The sequence below is a fragment of the Trematomus bernacchii genome, unplaced genomic scaffold (assembly GCF_902827165.1).
Source record: "Trematomus bernacchii unplaced genomic scaffold, fTreBer1.1, whole genome shotgun sequence".
NCBI classification, from domain to species: domain Eukaryota; kingdom Metazoa; phylum Chordata; class Actinopteri; order Perciformes; family Nototheniidae; genus Trematomus; species Trematomus bernacchii.
The window spans coordinates 5,370,880-5,388,127 of NW_022987739.1; the positions used below are offsets into that span (position 1 = coordinate 5,370,880).

The 17,248-nt window shown below is 40.8% G+C and overlaps 1 protein-coding gene across 2 annotated transcripts in view; it reads right to left on the minus strand.

Annotated features, from left to right (window-relative positions):
- Positions 1–2,108: 2,108 nt before the first annotated feature.
- Positions 2,109–17,248, minus strand: part of yjefn3 (YjeF N-terminal domain containing 3) — a 47,511-nt gene continuing 32,371 nt past the window's right edge. The window contains exons 3-7 of one of the 2 annotated variants that reach the window (XM_034146449.1): positions 8,638–8,748; positions 4,327–4,440; positions 3,612–3,762; positions 2,643–2,886; positions 2,109–2,384 (exon numbers count right to left, since the gene is read on the minus strand). In XM_034146449.1, coding sequence (XP_034002340.1) covers positions 2,690–2,886; positions 3,612–3,762; positions 4,327–4,440; positions 8,638–8,748 — 573 coding nt within the window. In that variant the 3' untranslated portion in view covers positions 2,109–2,384; positions 2,643–2,689. Of the gene's footprint in view, positions 2,887–3,611; positions 3,763–4,326; positions 4,441–8,637; positions 8,749–17,248 lie in introns of both variants that reach the window. The other variant, XM_034146448.1, reaches the window with a different exon arrangement.

The window sequence follows — 17,248 nt, forward strand, 5'->3', positions numbered from 1 at the left end:
ATTCAGCTTTTCAACAAAAGTATAGCAACAACATCCGAAAGATGTTTTGTTTAAATAAAGGCACCTCTAAAGAAAGATGTTGTGTAGATATTTAAAGGAGTCACAATAATGTCTCCATCTTAATTAAGATTAGATAAAGATAGAAATAAGTTCAGGATATTAGTGTTCAAACCTATGGTTCAAACCCTAAAATGTTACCAATTTAATTATAAAAAATAACATTAATAAAGTATTAAAGATTGTTTTTTATATTTCTTTCAAAATTGTTTTTATTGTAATACTGTAGTTTTTCAAATAGTTCTCTACGTCAACATGTCAGCTTTAGTTTAACAAAATATTTTTCAAATAAAAAACATGCAGTGTTTAACTAAGACCCATTAGAGCCCATTTGGAAAAGACCCTCTACTATACATTGTTCAAATTTGACCTTTTCTGTGTTGTATAACGCCTGGCACTAAATCAAACTTACTTCCTCACTCCTTTAAATAGTTTGACTGCATTTCTTCTCCTTGTTAGACTCTTTATCGCTGACTGGATATTGCAACAAGTGCTGCTGTCGGTTATGATAGTTCAATTCTACGGGCCACCGACGACACCAAAGCTCATTACTCAACGGCTCTCATGAAAAACACGGACGACAGAGTGGTGACAAGTCGTTGTTTCCTGATTGGACAGGCATGAAAGACAGGTCCGGTGAACACTCAGACATATTTCTGAAACTCTCGTCAGTTTCGTTTTGACAGATTTAATACCACAGAGCACCATCAGATCGACATTCCTTTTTACTGACTTTCTACACCCACTCACACATGTGCACATACACTGGGCATTAGTATTCAGAAGAAGCCTCTTACATTTGTTTGAATACACATTACCTCATCCATAAACAGCCCAGCAGTCCGGCTGAGTCATCCTCATTGAAGCCCACGGCCCATGAGCTCAAATACAAGAGGCCTTCGTCCACAGCTGATTATAGCCTGATCACACCTGCTTATGGCTTTCATTACCAAATCAAATCCAGTTGGAAACCAATAAACAGCAGTTACAGCATGCGCTCCCTAAAGAAGCACAACACTAATTGTTTTTGATGTTCATAAGATTTTGTAAGCTTCTCGGCTGAAGTGTCCTTGTGCGAGAAACCCAAGAATAATACCACTACCACGACTTTTAATCCCCTGGAGGATTATACTAAAACATCAGTAAAATAATATTATTTATCATAACCTTACCTAGATAAAAGACCTGCGATCAGCTAATGGGAATTTAAGAGGAATGGCGTATCTTTGTTGCTTACTTCGAGAGTTTTCATTTTATGTTGAATTTGGCGCCCCCTGTGGACAAAAGCATGAATGTTTATAATTACCAGAGTCCCTTTGGTGGCTATCTTTTCATTGCAGGTGGTTCTGACAGTCTGCTCTGCTCATTTATGGTTATACTATTCCTAGAACTATCTAACTAAATAGCCAATGTTCTTGCTAATGGTCTCTTTTACTTAATAGGTCATGCATCAGTGTTACAATGAGACTCTTTCATAGACAATTAAAAGCCTCTCTTAGTTTGTCTAAATCTACCCTAATTTGGGTCTTTGGCCTAAGGGGGGCAGTGGAACAAGCTGAAAACAGAATCATCACCTAATAAAAGTGTTTGTGAACATGTCAGTAAATAGTTGCCTATTTTACACATCCAGCAGAAATAGAGAAACATTTATTTAGAGTCCTGTTTTTTTTGTACTTCATAAATGTAAGTCCAACTCCATTTGGCTCTGTTTTGTTCTCCACCAATTTGGCATTAGCTACTAAATGCTACCCCCTGTCCACCAGCTAGTTGCTATCTTTGTTGTCTAGTAGAGTACAGTTGATCAGCTAAGAAAGAAACTGCATGTGGGGGCTGCACACATGGTCGATAAGAGCAGAGTTACTGGCACCAAAAACCAAATCAATCACTCAAAATTGCTCAAAGTTAGTCTCTGATTCTTTGTCGGTCCATGAGCTACCCGCTTTCACAATACATGCAGTCATTGTTATATTCATGTGAGTCATTGTTAATATGAAATACACTGATCAGTGCAGTTTTATGTGAAGGAAAACCAAACACAAGAAATTGAATCCTTGAAGGGGTTTCTTTTGTTTTTATTGGACAACAAGAACGGTCTGGGCCTTTTACAGCTGATGAAGTAACGGAGACAAAAGTAACTCAGAAGTGCAGGCTGACCAAACAAACCAGAAACACATAAACAAAAAGTTCAAAATGGCCAATCTGCACAACATCTTATCTCGTTAGCACAGTTCAGTAAAAAGTTCAACATGAGAAGAACGTTAGAAAAGTGTTGAAGAAAAAAACGTCCCAGTGGCTGGCATCATAGAAAATTCATATTTCTTTGCTGACTGTGAACAAAAGAAGTGAACATATTTAGCAAATTAATCAGAAAAACAGTGTAATGCTACAGCTTTCACAAGTAGACTGACACAAATACTCCTCATGCCATTCCCTGCAAGGACTTGACTCAAACCACAGCTTCTAAAAATGATCCTTCTACTGCAGCTCAACATTTAGCTAAGGTGTAGCGTGATCTACCCAACTGTTAACATTAAATCACATTAACAATCCATGAAGTACAAAACAAGAGAATAGATCAACCTTACATTTTTGAAAATGAGGAGTGGACACTGGCTCTTATTTTTCCCATGTGTTACAATTCTATGAGACAGTCTGTGCCAGGGTAGTCTGGGAGGTTAAGGTCGTATTTTTTCTGGATGTCATAGGGCAAGAAGCGTCCGGCCAAAAAATGTTTCCCGGAGAAACTCATGGCGCACTTCTTTGGCGCTGTGAGTGAGATGAGAACTTCTGGGTTAATCCCATCTTGACTCGGTTCCTCTGCGTCCCAACCTGAGGAAGACAACACAGCGGTGGAGAGGAATTTAAGGAGACAAGGATTGTAATAATTTTCTGCCTGCTGTTCTCACACTCAGCAGGTAGTGTATTTGGGGTATGATGAGCTCACACTAGGCCGGCTGTAGTGTTAGATTTATCCTCCACGTGTGCCTCCAGACATGGAAACTCCTGCTTGGAAGCCAAGGCTCCTGGGGAGCTGCCTGTAGACTCATTTATCAAGTCGTGTTTCTGAGACTTCTGCCTAATATCTAGTTTGAGTAAGTGTTGCACGATTAACCGAAATGTAGCTACTCTTTCAACCTTTTTTAGTTAAAAACGGTTCAATATTTCTCAACATTTGGTACTAAAGTACAAATTTGAGAAATGTAGGCTTTAAAACGGTTCAATAGCTTAGAGCTTCTAGCTGCTTGTGACTTTTAAACTATGCTGGCACTACAGATTAAGACAGAACATAATCCCACTGTAAACGTAGAAAATACGTCATTTGAATACATTGACATTTCGCAGGGCAGGTCTATGATACATCATATATATTTAACAATAAACCAATTAAATAGTTAAGATGTAATTGTTAATACATTCTTAACACTCTTTGGGTATCATGGTTAATAGAATATCGTTTAATTTTCAGCTATCCTTTTAGTATCGTGATAACATACCAAAACTAACCACAGTCAACATTTGTGTATTGTGACAACAATAAATGTTTGAACACTTACCTGAGGGCACATCCACACTAGCAATAGGGACCTTGATTTGCTTCAGGGTGACCAGAATACCGGGGTAGGGCTCCTTAATGTTGGCGCAGTCTGTCTCTGGGCCCAGCATGGCATCAATCACTAGGTTGTAGGCATCGTTTATGAGCTGCACCTGAACAAAAACGTAATATTAATAATAGAACAGGAAACAAATCAAATATTCTGAAAGAAGCAGTAACAAGGATTCACAAGTAGAAACTTATTTTTTATTCAAAACGGTCACAACCTAGAAAGCTGCTTCTTACCTTGTTTTCAATAATCTAATGCCATGCCACTATTCAAAGCAGAAGTTTGACTTTTGTAGGTTTTATGCTCATGTGCTCTATTGAGCGTTAGATGAGAAGATTGATACTTTTAGTCTGTCTTCCTGAAAATCAGCGATGTTGAACTACTACTCTTTTTTTGAGGATTCATTTGGACATGCCTTTATTTATAGTTATAGTGTTGAGGGACAGGACATGTGGGGAAAGGGAGCATGGGAATGACATGCCACCAATGGTCCGGCCAGCTGGGAATCAAACCGTGAGGAAAGCCCTAACCACTTATCAACTCGCCTTAAAACTGTTCGACAGTTCGAGACATTCTTACTGTTAAAAAGTATTCCTCTGTGCATAGTTTAAAAATAATGTTGCTGAAACTCTTGGTGAATGTGTTATTCTTTAAAAGGCCTGCTGACCTCTGTGGGGAGATAGGAGAGGGAAGGGATGTCCATCTTCTCACACTGAACTGTGAAGTCCTGGTGTAGACTTTGATAGGAGCGTTTAGGGTGGTAGATGGTCGGCTCATATTCCTGTGTCAGATGAGGCAACAGAGAAAACAACAGAGAGAAGGAGAGAGGGGTTAAAGGAGGAGAGAAACAGAAATGTTTACATAATATTGAAACCAAAGCCTGCCGTTTCAATCAACACTGACCTGATTTAACAAGTGTGTTCAGTTCAAGACAAGTGAAAATACTGTTGACGAGTGATCAGAAGTTGTAGTTTTCTACAGTGTGCTTCCTGAATGAATACTTCCCGTAAAAAAAACTGGAAGATGAGAGGAGTAGAAATCCAGACAACCGCAGTCAGAAGATCTGTGATGCTCAGCAGGAAGCACCTGTGACCCGTGACCTACACACTGACTCAAAGATCAACTTAAAAAAACCATGAGCCACTCTCAGAAGACGTATTACTTGATAAATATTTACATGAAGACATTTAAAGAGCCAGTTATTTCCAATTACACCAAATGGTATATGGTGTATTTTGCCCAGACAAATTTGAAATATTCTGAGCAAGGTGCCATTGACCTGGATAATCCAGAACACTGTCGAACTCTGGTTTCGTTGGCACTATTTTCCGGTAGAGAGTCGTTAGCAGAGATGGGTCATTGTTTTTGGAAAGACACACTGCTATTGATTTCCTGGCAGCATGGCTCTAGGGTTGGCAATGTCGCTCAATGGTTGGTCTGACACTTTGGTCCAGACAGTTATATCCCAACAACTATTAGAAAGTTTGTCATTAAATCTTGGAAAACATTCATGTTCCCCAGTGGATGAATCGTAATGTCTTTGGTGATACTCTGTCCTCTGATCTAGCACCACCATGAGGTTCAGTATTTAGATTTTTACTGCAAAACATCACATGAACATAAATAATGTTAACAGAAAGAGTTTTTCAGATGTGGCTGAGCTGAGGCTGCCTTTTCAAAGGAAATGATCTGTCAGGTCAGACAGACTGCTGCTTCCTCAGGGACACTAAACCAATCAGACAGCCACAGAAACCCTTCACCTGACGTCATCTCCATCATGATCTCCACAGAGCGCAGAACCAGGCCAAATACAATCGCATGTGTGTGTGTGTGTGTGTGTGTGTGTGTGTGTGTGTGTGTGTGTGTGTGTGTGTGTGTGTGTGTGTGTGTGTGTGTGTGTGTGTGTGTGTGTGTGTGTGTGTGTGTGTGTGTGTGTGTGTGTGTGTGTGTGTGTGTGTGTGTCCCTCAGGGTAAGCCAGCAGCCCAGGCATGCCCTTGACCTCATCAGCAGTTACACCATGTGTGTGTGAAACTAAGGAAAGGCTCAAAATGAGTGTTAGTGTCACTGAGCATGAGCAGAAATGAGCCGTGGGACAGAAACAAGCAAAGTGTACAGACGAGGGCTTTCTCCAGTTAATGCTAACATCGCTAAAGGTAACACTTCCTCTCCCCTAGGGATCATGGTGTCTCGTAGTATTTTGTTTTCGAGGGATGAGGTCTGCAGCACAATCAAGTCTTTCTCTGGTGAAACATTTCTGCATGCAACAACACTCTAAAGACAGGTGAAAATATTTATTGTTGCAACTTTTTACGCTTACATGAGATACATGAGGTAAAACGCTTGTGTTAAACCACAATTAATGGTGAATTATGTTGATTAATTACGCCACAATATGTGATTTAAATTGTGTTTTGCTTCACACATTATAGAATATTTCATTACTTTACTGTAATGCCAATTGCAATGTGTCTCACATCAAACATGTGATTTTTCTGTTCAGTGATTTATATACAGCACAATGTAGTCAGCTGAACATTAGATCATGTCCACTTGTACTTCATATGAGCAATACAGTGGAACTAATGTACATAGGACGTGTTTATTATTTTCATCCCGCGGTTATCTTTGATCATGGATATCTATATCTTCTGGTATGCAACATTGAGCCTTTTTTTTATACCTGTTAGTGGAAATAATCAAGAAGCCGGACAGATCAGACACAACCTGCTTTTGTGAACATGGATGTCCCACAGTGACGTGAGAAGCAAGTCGACCTGTTTGTCTGCAGCCGATCAGTTATTTTGATGCTCTGTCTGATCACATTCACAGCTCTGCATCAGGCCGTGTGTGTGTGTGTGTGTGTGTGTGTGTGTGTGTGTGTGTGTGTGTGTGTGTGTGTGTGTGTGTGTGTGTGTGTGTGTGTGTGTGTGTGTGTGTGTGTGTGTGTGTGTGTGTGTGTGTGTGTGTGTGTGTGTGTGTGTGTGTGTGTGTGTGTGTGTGTGTGTCTCACGTGTATGCAAGCATGTCCTCCTGAGGCCTGTACTACGAAGCCGGATTTTCGCTTAGCCGGCTGACCTCAGGGAAAACTCGGGCTTTCCGGTCCTACGACACTGGTTCTCTTTTTAGCAGGCTAGATCTCCATGGTAACTTATGCTGAGCGGCTAACCTCCTCGGGAGGAGGTTAGGTGGCAGGCTAAGAGATCAACTCAGTGAAAGCACCGCCTGCTGACCAATCAGAGCTCCGTGTGGGGAGTTTAAAGCTATCAAGTCATATTACAGGATAGAGGAAATATCATTCATATCATATCACATCATAATGTATCATATATTTCCTTATCTGAGTCAGCTTCTTGAGCCGTATCTGGCCGTGCAACACTCACAGTGTCACATACTGTATGCAGAAGTATTATTTTAAGCAACACATTAAGTTGACGAAATACTCGAGTCAAATGTAATTAAAGTCAGATCCACTCGTGTCTTATACGGGGCAGTGATATAATAAACCTGTTAATGTACGCATTCAAACGCTTTTTCTTTTACCAGCTGTATTCACCTTGCAGGTGCAGCTATGTGGCTTTTATCCTGGATAAAGTGTTTAAGTCATGGATGTTTAAAGTTTAACTTCTTCATATTTGACTAATATTAAAGTTCACTTTTCATTCAGGAAGTATGACGCTGCGCTGTCAGTACGCTTGTCCATGTTTGAGATTGGTCGAATGCTCCAAATACCACCCCTTTCATGTGAACGCGCACCTAACTAGATAGGACACGGCTGGCTTAAGCGATCCACTTGATAACCAGCGTCGTAGTACAGTTTAGCGAGAGCGCGTATGTTTTGGATTGGGCCAACCGGCTAACTCAAACATATCCAGGTTAGGAAAATCCGGCTTCGTAGTACAGGCCTCTGGTGACAGGGATCACATTGCACCATGAAAGCACAGCAATTCACAGTTCATAGTAACTACTCAAGTTTCTCAAGTTAGAGCAAAGTCAGACATGTGGTCCCAGTCGGCCTATTGCAAAATGCAGTCACTTGAAAATAATAATAATAAAACTGTGTTTATACAGCACATTTCAGGATGCAATAAAATGTTTCACAATCGGTGATGAAAAACAGAGGATATGACAAAAACAGAAGGTGACAACATAAGAAACCGAGCACCAAAAAATAGCACACAAAGATATTTAAAAGACATAATCGATGCCTGTTGTTTAAAAGTTATGCAGGGTAATATATTTCCATCTGAGCTGACCTCTGACCTCCTGTCCTTGGCTTTGAGAAGTAAACAGACAGAGAGTGGGTGGCGAGGGAAGAGAGAGAGTCTCCATGGACAGCAATCAGAATGCATCTAACATGGTTTTAATCAGAGCTATCAATGCACAGTAAATCTAGCATGTCAGACACATATGGTAAAGTGTATAGATGCATTCCTCTCTGGACCAAAGATCTCGAAAACACATATCCAATGTTTCCCTTCCAATGAAGTCATAGACAGAGGCAGGGGTCTGTGTACTGAAATGAACTGTGAAAAACAGACTCTATTTCTGTAAAGTGTTAGAAAGGATGCGAGTCCTGCCTCTAAAAACAACCAGTCTTGAAATGTCAGTCAGCGTGTGGCCTGAGGGGTTAGACAACTTGGTCATGACATCATATCGTGGCTGTAAGAGTCAGACGACTTTAACGAGAGTAATAATAGCATGATATCATGACTGTCTGAGTGCCCTTGCGGGGAGTTTAATGGGATAAATGCTCAGAGCCGTTTACAGGAGCTGAAATGAAATTCAGCAAAGCGCTGCAAAGCCGTTTAGGAGATCCCTTGTTAGTTCGTTTGTTTCTTCGAATGTGATATCATCTAAAAAGACTCAGCACGCTACAGACAATGGTTCTTTTGTGGTGTTGTTGAAGATTATAGAGACTTACACTTTTGAAAAGTTGTTTTTGTGCACTGTGTACCCTTTGTGCAGAAGTTTACTTACATACATGCGCAGGTGTCGGGCACACACCAGGCCAATGGAGCCATTTTGATCCGGACCACAGATCACCAGCACCGTCGGCTGCTTCTTTGCTAGAGAGCTGAGAGGATAGGCCTGGTGGAGAGGCACAATAAATAGGCAGTTAGAAACAGGCCCTAATGACTGAGGGAACAGAAAAGCATGATAAATGAGATGTTCAGAAAATAGACAGGGTTATTGATAGAGTGCAGCCAAGCATTATTCAGTATTTATCTCTACGACACAGGCTTCTTATTCAGTGCAGGTAATCCGATCTCTTCCTCTGCCTCTCCCTCATTCTCAGAGTGTCTGACTGCAGCATGCCAGTCATGCCAGACGAGGGTGTTAATGGCACCACCTACATTGTCTCGTTCGTTTACCAGAAAAGGGCCAATCTCATTAAAATAAACCCTGGCAGCAGTGGAACAAATACCAGTGTCCTCGCCATGGGAAGCTTCCGGAGGCTATATGTAACACTCTTTCCATCTCGGCCCCCGCTGCATCAGGCTGCTGGCCACATATCCCCTTGTAAATCCACCCGCACCTCCAGTACCTGCCCCCGGGACTGTCAACCTGAGTGACTAATCCTCCATCTCCAACACCTCAACATAAGGCTGTGTATGTATATGTATGTGTATGAGTGTGGGTACTCCGTCATGATCATTACTACAAGCCCCAAAGGTGTCAGCCTGCCTCCATTTTCCACAGAAGCACAGAAGTTTTACTGGGACTTTCGGCATCATTTATTAAACAAGAATGATTGTTCGTCTTGTTAAAGGTCACAGCATTATTTCGTAAACTAGAAGAAGTTTGACTGAGGGAGTGAGTTCACACAGACTTCTGGATATCCATATCCAATTAAATGTGTGTCGTAAAACCAATTATCCAAGTTTTGTCAATGCAGTAAATAGTCTATGACTGCTGTAATGCTTTGGATCACAGAGCAATAAATTACAGGGTAAGTATTTTTGTTATTGTAGGGCTTATTACAGGATAACATATAAATAGAACAACACAAGAAGTTATACAAATAAAGGTGTAACAGTTTTTGTAATAGATTAATAAAGATGAAACTATTTTTCACATATAACAACTGTATGTATATACTAAGTGTTTAAAGCTATACATTTAGTACATCATCCCAGATTTTTTAACTCATAAAGACAAATGTTCCCTGGCTTCTTTTTAATGATTTCCAATACATCACAGTACCCTGTAATTATTTTATAAATATCCTGTTATTCAAAAAGTAACAACATCATCATTTACGAGTTGTTAGAAGACTTTAGGTCCCCAATCATTGTTTTATTGACACCGTAATTACTTTTAAATTATTTAAGTATATCCATATTTATAGAGTGAGTACGTCAACCATAATTTCAAAAATGATTACGCTTTAATTCATGGTTTGTTATTCAAAGATTGTGTTCATAATTCAAATTAGGACTCTCCGCATTATGGATTTGTGGCCTCCAAATGTCGGAGATTAGCTTAAAACAGGAATAAATTCTGCCACCACATTTAAAATCACTTTCACTTCCACTAATGTATTGAATGCAGGATGAGGTGCTTATGGAAGAAGAGCACATTCCCCTCATTGTATAATTGGATATAACAAGAGTGCATTAACAGGAGCTATGAATCCTGGAGAGGGACAGCAGCCGTTACCTCCATCATAAGAGCCCAGCTGAGAAATCATCACAGACTCAATGAGCCGCAGGAGAAAGGGTTATGGTCGCTTAGGGCCACCGAGCTGATGGTAATATGAGAGGAGCAGGGAGTGATTGCATGGAAAATAGAGACTGAAAATGGATCACTGTAAAAAAAAAAAGCAGTGTCGTTCATTTTCATATCTAATGAGACGGAGGCTCTTAGTGAGTTTCACACTGACTAATCTGATGTTCATGACACATTAATAGCTCATTTAAAGTGGCACCCTCTGTCTGTCTCTGTGTGTGTGTGTGTGTGTGTGTGTGTGTGTGTGTGTGTGTGTGTGTGTGTGTGTGTGTGTGTGTGTGTGTGTGTGTGTGTGTACCTATAATTAATGCAAACAGCTATTACAGTAACCATCTGTGCTCGTCACCTCCTGTCAACCCAATATACTGTAGGTGTAAAATGAAACTTCTATGGATTAAAAGGGTGTGTGTATTCATGTGTAGTATGAAAGAGTGATGGACACAGGGGATAGAATAGATCAGATGGTGTTTTAGTTTATTTTAGTTTGATTGTTTTGGCCCTACCACGATGTTTCAAGATGCTCTTTTCAACATAAATCCCTCTGATATGCATAGTTTTGTAATTGCTCAATTCAAAATGTCAGAGAGGCCATGAAGGTAAAAGTTTCTATACCATGTTATAGGACATGTGACATTAACATCATTTAAATGCATCGTAATCCACTTAAAGCAAAAATATAATTAGAGTAACGAGCACAAGTATTCATAATGCTTAAGTAACTAATAACTCTTATGTGTGCATAAATATATTTATATTCTTTTTACTACACTTAAAACAAATAATGCCACGCATGTGAGGAACCTGCTATGTGTCAGCTTATACTTGTACCATACCATGTGATTAGCAGAATATATGGCACTCTAAGTCTGATAATAATACACATGTTGAAATGTGCGTCATAGAAAGTTGAACCAGCTTTTTGTAAAGAGGGAGAGAGAATATTGGACTTCAGGTCACATGGCCAGAAACACGGCTCCATAAGAAAGCTGACAGTGCTTTATCGGATGAGGGAAAAGACAAATAGTGCTAACAGGTTTTATAAGGTGATAGATAATAGATACTTACAGTTAATTCCATTCCCTCAAAATAGCAGAAAAGTAATATAAATCGTAAAATTAGCTTGGTACTCTCTCCTCCTCTGTTTCTTGCTCCCCTTCATGCTTTTCTACGTAGAAAAGCTCACATCAGAAGGTTTAACGGCCCTGCCTCGATATGTTGAAGGCCTTCGGGAGGATCAGGGATATCAGAGCTGCAGCCATTTCATGCTGCTGGAGAAACCATTAGAGCCACACACTGCTGAAGGTAAGCTGCTATAAAGTGAGCTGGCTGGATCAATTCAGGCAGCGCTGCGATGTGTTCGGACACATTTGTCTAATCTCACTTAGAACAAAAGGTTGTTTCACTCTAAGAAATATCTGTCCTAACCCATTTACTCTGATAGTGAGCCTCCAAAGAGGAAATCAAGAATGCAATTAGCAATAGAGGCGATAAGTAACATTTCTAATAGGTTTCTTTCTCCACTGTTGGAAGGGCTCCTTTGTTTGTGTGCTATTTTAAAATGAAGACGAGGGGTTTCCACGGGACTCTCGAGGTAGACACTGAAAAAATAGCAACTTTAATCATCTATAACCTAAAAAACGTGTAAATATGACATCATTCTCTATGCTTGGTGTATTACACAATAGAAAAAGTCCACAATGATGGCCAAAACCACTAAAGTCTTATGGCCTTATAGTCAGAAGTGATGACTGCTGCACTTTTTTATATCAAGTACAAATATTTTGATACATTTCTATGATGCATTTTATACAAGAAATATTTCATTTCTTTCAATAAAATTGTTTAAACAGCCCTGGCAAGAGCATGAGATGCTATCACAGTGATGTTTCTTTGGGAAAACAAGATTTTATGATTCCCTTATAAACTCGTTGAAATGTTTTTCTAGTTTTTATGATATATTTGGATGTAGAAGGTTTCTACGAGTGCAGACAGATGGTTTGTTGCATCTGTTCTGCAGGATTGTTTTCTGGCTTTTATTATCTCTTCCACTGCAGAACTGTTGATGTTTCCCAGTTTGCTGTTGACATTAAGGCCTAAATGTATGTATGCATCCATGAAATCACATATATGGGAACCTTAAAGTATGTGTCAGTGATGTTTATGAATGACTAACACTTTCAGCATATGAGCTTTAGGAGGATGCTTTAAGAAGGGTTTGAATCAGGAAATGTCATGGGTAGAAGTGCAGGGTCTCATGCAGAGCAGTGCTAGGACCCCCCTCACACTAAAATACACATTCCCACACACACCTCAAATATGTCTGTCTTGATTGTAATGACGTCTCCAAGGGAATACCTCTTTGAAATAAATGTTAAAGACACATGTGCTTTCACCTCGAATCAATCTGAAACACACACTGAGTCTGAGAAAACACAATCATGGTCCTGCAAACGCCAATGCACTCATATGTGCAGAAAAACAGAGCTGTGTATTTGGGGAGCGAACTACAGTCCAGCGGCTCTTGTAAACTTTGAAATAATTTATTGCTGTGCGGTAACAAAAACGCCTCCTGTCTCCACCGAGGTGTTGAAAAGTGCCAGACTGATAGAAATACACGAAAACAGACTCGACCTGGTGGCTGCGGCTGCTGCTGGAGCAGTAAAAGGATTACTTACTAAATACCTATAATCTATCTGGCAAACAGAGGTGTGTGTGTGTGTGTGTGTGTGTGTGTGTGTGTGTGTGTGTGTGTGTGTGTGTGTGTGTGTGTGTGTGTGTGTATGTGTGTGTGTGTGTGTGTGGTACATTTGGACTCCAACAGCAGTAGGCCAGCAGTGAAACCAGCAGAATCAGACTGTCTGCATCTCCTTGTACTGTAATGTTCCTGAAATAGCAGTGATGTCATGTTAGCAGTAGCGTGTGCTGGCGGCTGTGGGCAGCGCTCCGCAGCGTTCAGGCGGTGTTTGTGTAGGAAGGCTCCGCTGGTGGAGGGCCAGGCATGGGGCCAGCGGTGGAAGATGATAATAGAGGGGAAGTGGATGTGGGATTAATCACACACTCAGAACAAAAAGGCTCTGATGCTGCCACTCTGCCTGTGTCAGTTTTGACTTTTTTCTATTTCATTTACTTTCAAAACGGCTTAATTCCATGAAAAAAAATACAAAAAGAAAAAATAGCAAAAAAAAAAGAAACGGCTTAATTCCTCATCCCCCAAGAATGTAATAGCTTTGTTTGGTTAAACAATATAATGTTTGAACTCCTATAAAAACGAACAAATTAAAAACATATAATAAGACGTCATTATGGATGTAATCATGACCCACTAAAACAAAAACTATAAACCGACTTTAATTGTTTTGTTGGTTTCTTGGCCACTTGGGGGCAGTGCAGAAAGGCTGAGAGCACAATATTGACTCATTATATTATCTTGAACTTATAAAAATGAATGTGACTCACATGGTTTATTTTCTCATCCAGTGTAAATAAAGAGAATAATTGATATGGAGTCGGTTTGACACCTCGCGGATATAATTATTCACCCTTTAGCTCTGGTTTAGCTCCTCGAGGTCCCGAAGGACATATCCGGCTTTAGCTGCTAAACGCTCCATTGGATGGTCGTTCACTTCGTCTTTCTGCCAGTTGTTGATGGACACGTTGTGTACATAGGGGATTTAAAGCTATTTTCACATAACACGTCCTTTTGTAGGAGCTGGAGAGAAGTTTGGCAATCTGTTCTGTTAGAGGTGTTGCTCCTACTGTATGTACGTACAGATAATTATCACCTGAATATGCAGCTCCCCTCGGAGCATGGAGCATGTAAGTGTCAGATCATTGTTTTGCTGTACCGTGTCAACATATTTCTACTGCTTAACACTTTTGGCTCCCTTACTCTCAGTGTTGTTTTTGTTTTAGGTGAGAAAAACTGATCGTAATAGCACAAAACAGCAGACAGTGCCAATGAGAGACTTGATGATGACTATAATGAAACATTTAACAGCAAGAGAACTGGATATTTCCCTTGGAAATGATTGGCGACCAAAAGCACTGCAAAATAAAAGTAATATTGCAATCTCTGTGCTGGATGTGAAAATGTTTGCCAAAGGGTTTGCCATATCAATTTTAATAGTGATGTTTCAGAACTTCCTTCTTTGGTCCCCAATTGGCCCAAAAAGAAAAACTATTTATTTCAGATTTGAAGAAAACATCTGAGAAAATTGAGAAATATTATATCTGTAACATATTTAAAAAAAGTCTCGGATATAACAATAATGTCTGCTTGTTTTCATGATTCTCTCTTTCTTCTTATATCAGCGTAGTATATAAGTATATCTTTGCTTTTTCTGAAGGGAGATATTAAATGTCTCCTATTAAACTGTCTGCCTTTTATTGATGTGTATTTGTGTAACTTTTCTTCTGTAAACCACTCATTTGGGCCTCTGCTTCAGCTTTTGACTCTTTCCTTCTTTTTCTCTTCATCCCTCCCTCTGACAGCAGCGCAGGGTTTCATGTGTCTCGTAGCTCAGACTCTTATTCATCACAGCCCAATGAAGAGACCACTGAGGAAACCAGTGTGGCGTTAAACCAAGCCAGTGGTCTGGTCAAAGGGAACCACATGTGCTCCTGACAGTCCTCCACTGACACACACACTCTGGGCCTGACACAGTCCAGACCTCAGAGAAGAGGAGCTGGTCCGAGCGCTGACACAGAGCGAGCTCAGGTGATCAGGCCCAAGGTGAGCCGCTTCAAATGTAAATGTCACAGAAAGTTAAACCATTCCCTGAACATTATAATCAGCTACTTTTTATGGAAGTTAATGCAAATTAGGAAAGTGTAAGTAGCAGCAGCTGTGACTTTTCTGCCCTCTTGTGAAATGAAACAATCACACCAGGATCTGTTTGAGTTTTGTAACGATTACTGAGGCCCAGAGTGGCAGAATGAGCAGCAGCTTTTCTAAGAAAAGTGAAAAATATTTGACCTTTACAGATGTGTTCTGAGGGATAAACAGTGTAGGCTATTAAACAGTTGGGCACAGTTTGGTTTTCTTTGACTGAAGCTTGTAACAAGTTTTCTGAATTGGTTGGGTTTATTCACAAAAGGACAGCAATTGGAAAAAATGCACTACTTTGATTTGACCATTTTCCATTATGTTAATCCTAGCTACTTCAAAATTGATGAAAGGACAGATGGAGAAAAATATTTGTGCGAGTTTTTCAAAATATGATTGAATGTTTGTTGTGTTTGTCTTTCATGTTCAACACAGAATGATGATATGATCCAACTTTGCCCATTTTCGTATTTTGTACATATTTATTTTACTTTTGCCGTTTTACTTTTAACATGGTTCGCAACATGCTAGCCGACCGCACCTACTCTGCCATACAATATAGCAGAGAGGAACTTCTTCTATTGCGAAACTTCGTGGACAAAAATAACCCTCCGACAGACAATGGAGATTCACCATGGCTACCTGTTGCTATTCTACCTGAGAGACGCAAGGAGAAAACAAAATGCGGGTGCCGGGCCGGGCTGCTGGTCAGACTGAGGAAACGAGAGAATCGACCCCCTCTTCCGAGTATTCTTCTGGCTAATGTTCAATCCATTGAAAATAAGCTAGATGAACTCAGAAGCCGGATTGCTTTTCAACGGGACATTAAGAACTGTAACGTGTTAATTCTCACTGAGACTTGGCTCAACCCCGCTATCCCGGACTCCGCTATTGTCCCTGATGGATTCTCTATTTTTCGTCAGGACCGGACTGCTAACTCGGGGAAAAGTAAGGGAGGCGGTGTGTGTGTAATGACTAACAACAACTGGTGCTCAGATGTGAAGATTATTTCATCGGACTGTTCCGCACATCTAGACCACCTCATGATCTCATGTCGGGCCTTCCATCTGCAGAGGGAATTCACATCTGTTGTGATAACAGCAGTGTATGTCCCCCCGCAGCCACTCGCCGACAACAACACGGCACTCGATCAGCTGTTTGGGATTATTGATAAGACCGAGACTTCACGGCCAGATGCGGCGTTCGTTGTGGCCGGAGATTTCAACACCGCCAACATGAAGAAGGTTTTGCCAAAATATTACCAACACATCAACTGCCCGACGCGCGGGGGAAACATATTGGACCATGTTTATTCCCCTTTCCGGAATGGATATAAGGTTCTCCCTCGCCCTCCCTTCGGCAAATCAGACCATATCTCACTACTGTTGTTGCCTGCGTACAAGCAGAAACTTAAAAGGGACAGACCGATTACAAAGACAGTACAGCGATGGAGCGAGGAGTCAGATTCAGCACTGCAGGATTGCTTTGCATCTACGGATTGGACTGTGTTTGAGGACAATAACATCAACACACACACGGACACTGTCATCTGCTACATTGGGAAATGCATCGATGACGTGGTACCGAAGGTTTCTGTACGGACATTCCCAAATCAAAAGCCCTGGATAAACTCCGATGTGCGCGGCAAGCTGAAAGCGCGCACTATCGCGCACAGGGCGGGGGATTTGGAGGAGTACAGGAAGTCTAGGTATGATCTCCGGAGAGCAATTAAAAATGCAAAGAGACAGTACAAAGAGAAGGTGGAATCTGACTTCAAAGGCTGTAACACTAGGAATATGTGGGCGGGACTAAGGACAATGACTGACTACAAAGGAGCAAGGGAGTGTCTGCGTGCGCATCTCTCCCAGATGAGCTGAACAGTTTTTTTGCACGCTTTGAGAGCAGCCAGGCTGTGGAGGTACAGAGGGACCAGGAGCTACACTGCCCTTTTGTTTTAAATAGGGCAGATGTGTGTAAATCCTTTAAAAGGGTTAACCCACACAAGGCTCCTGGACCTGATGGCATCCCTGGCCG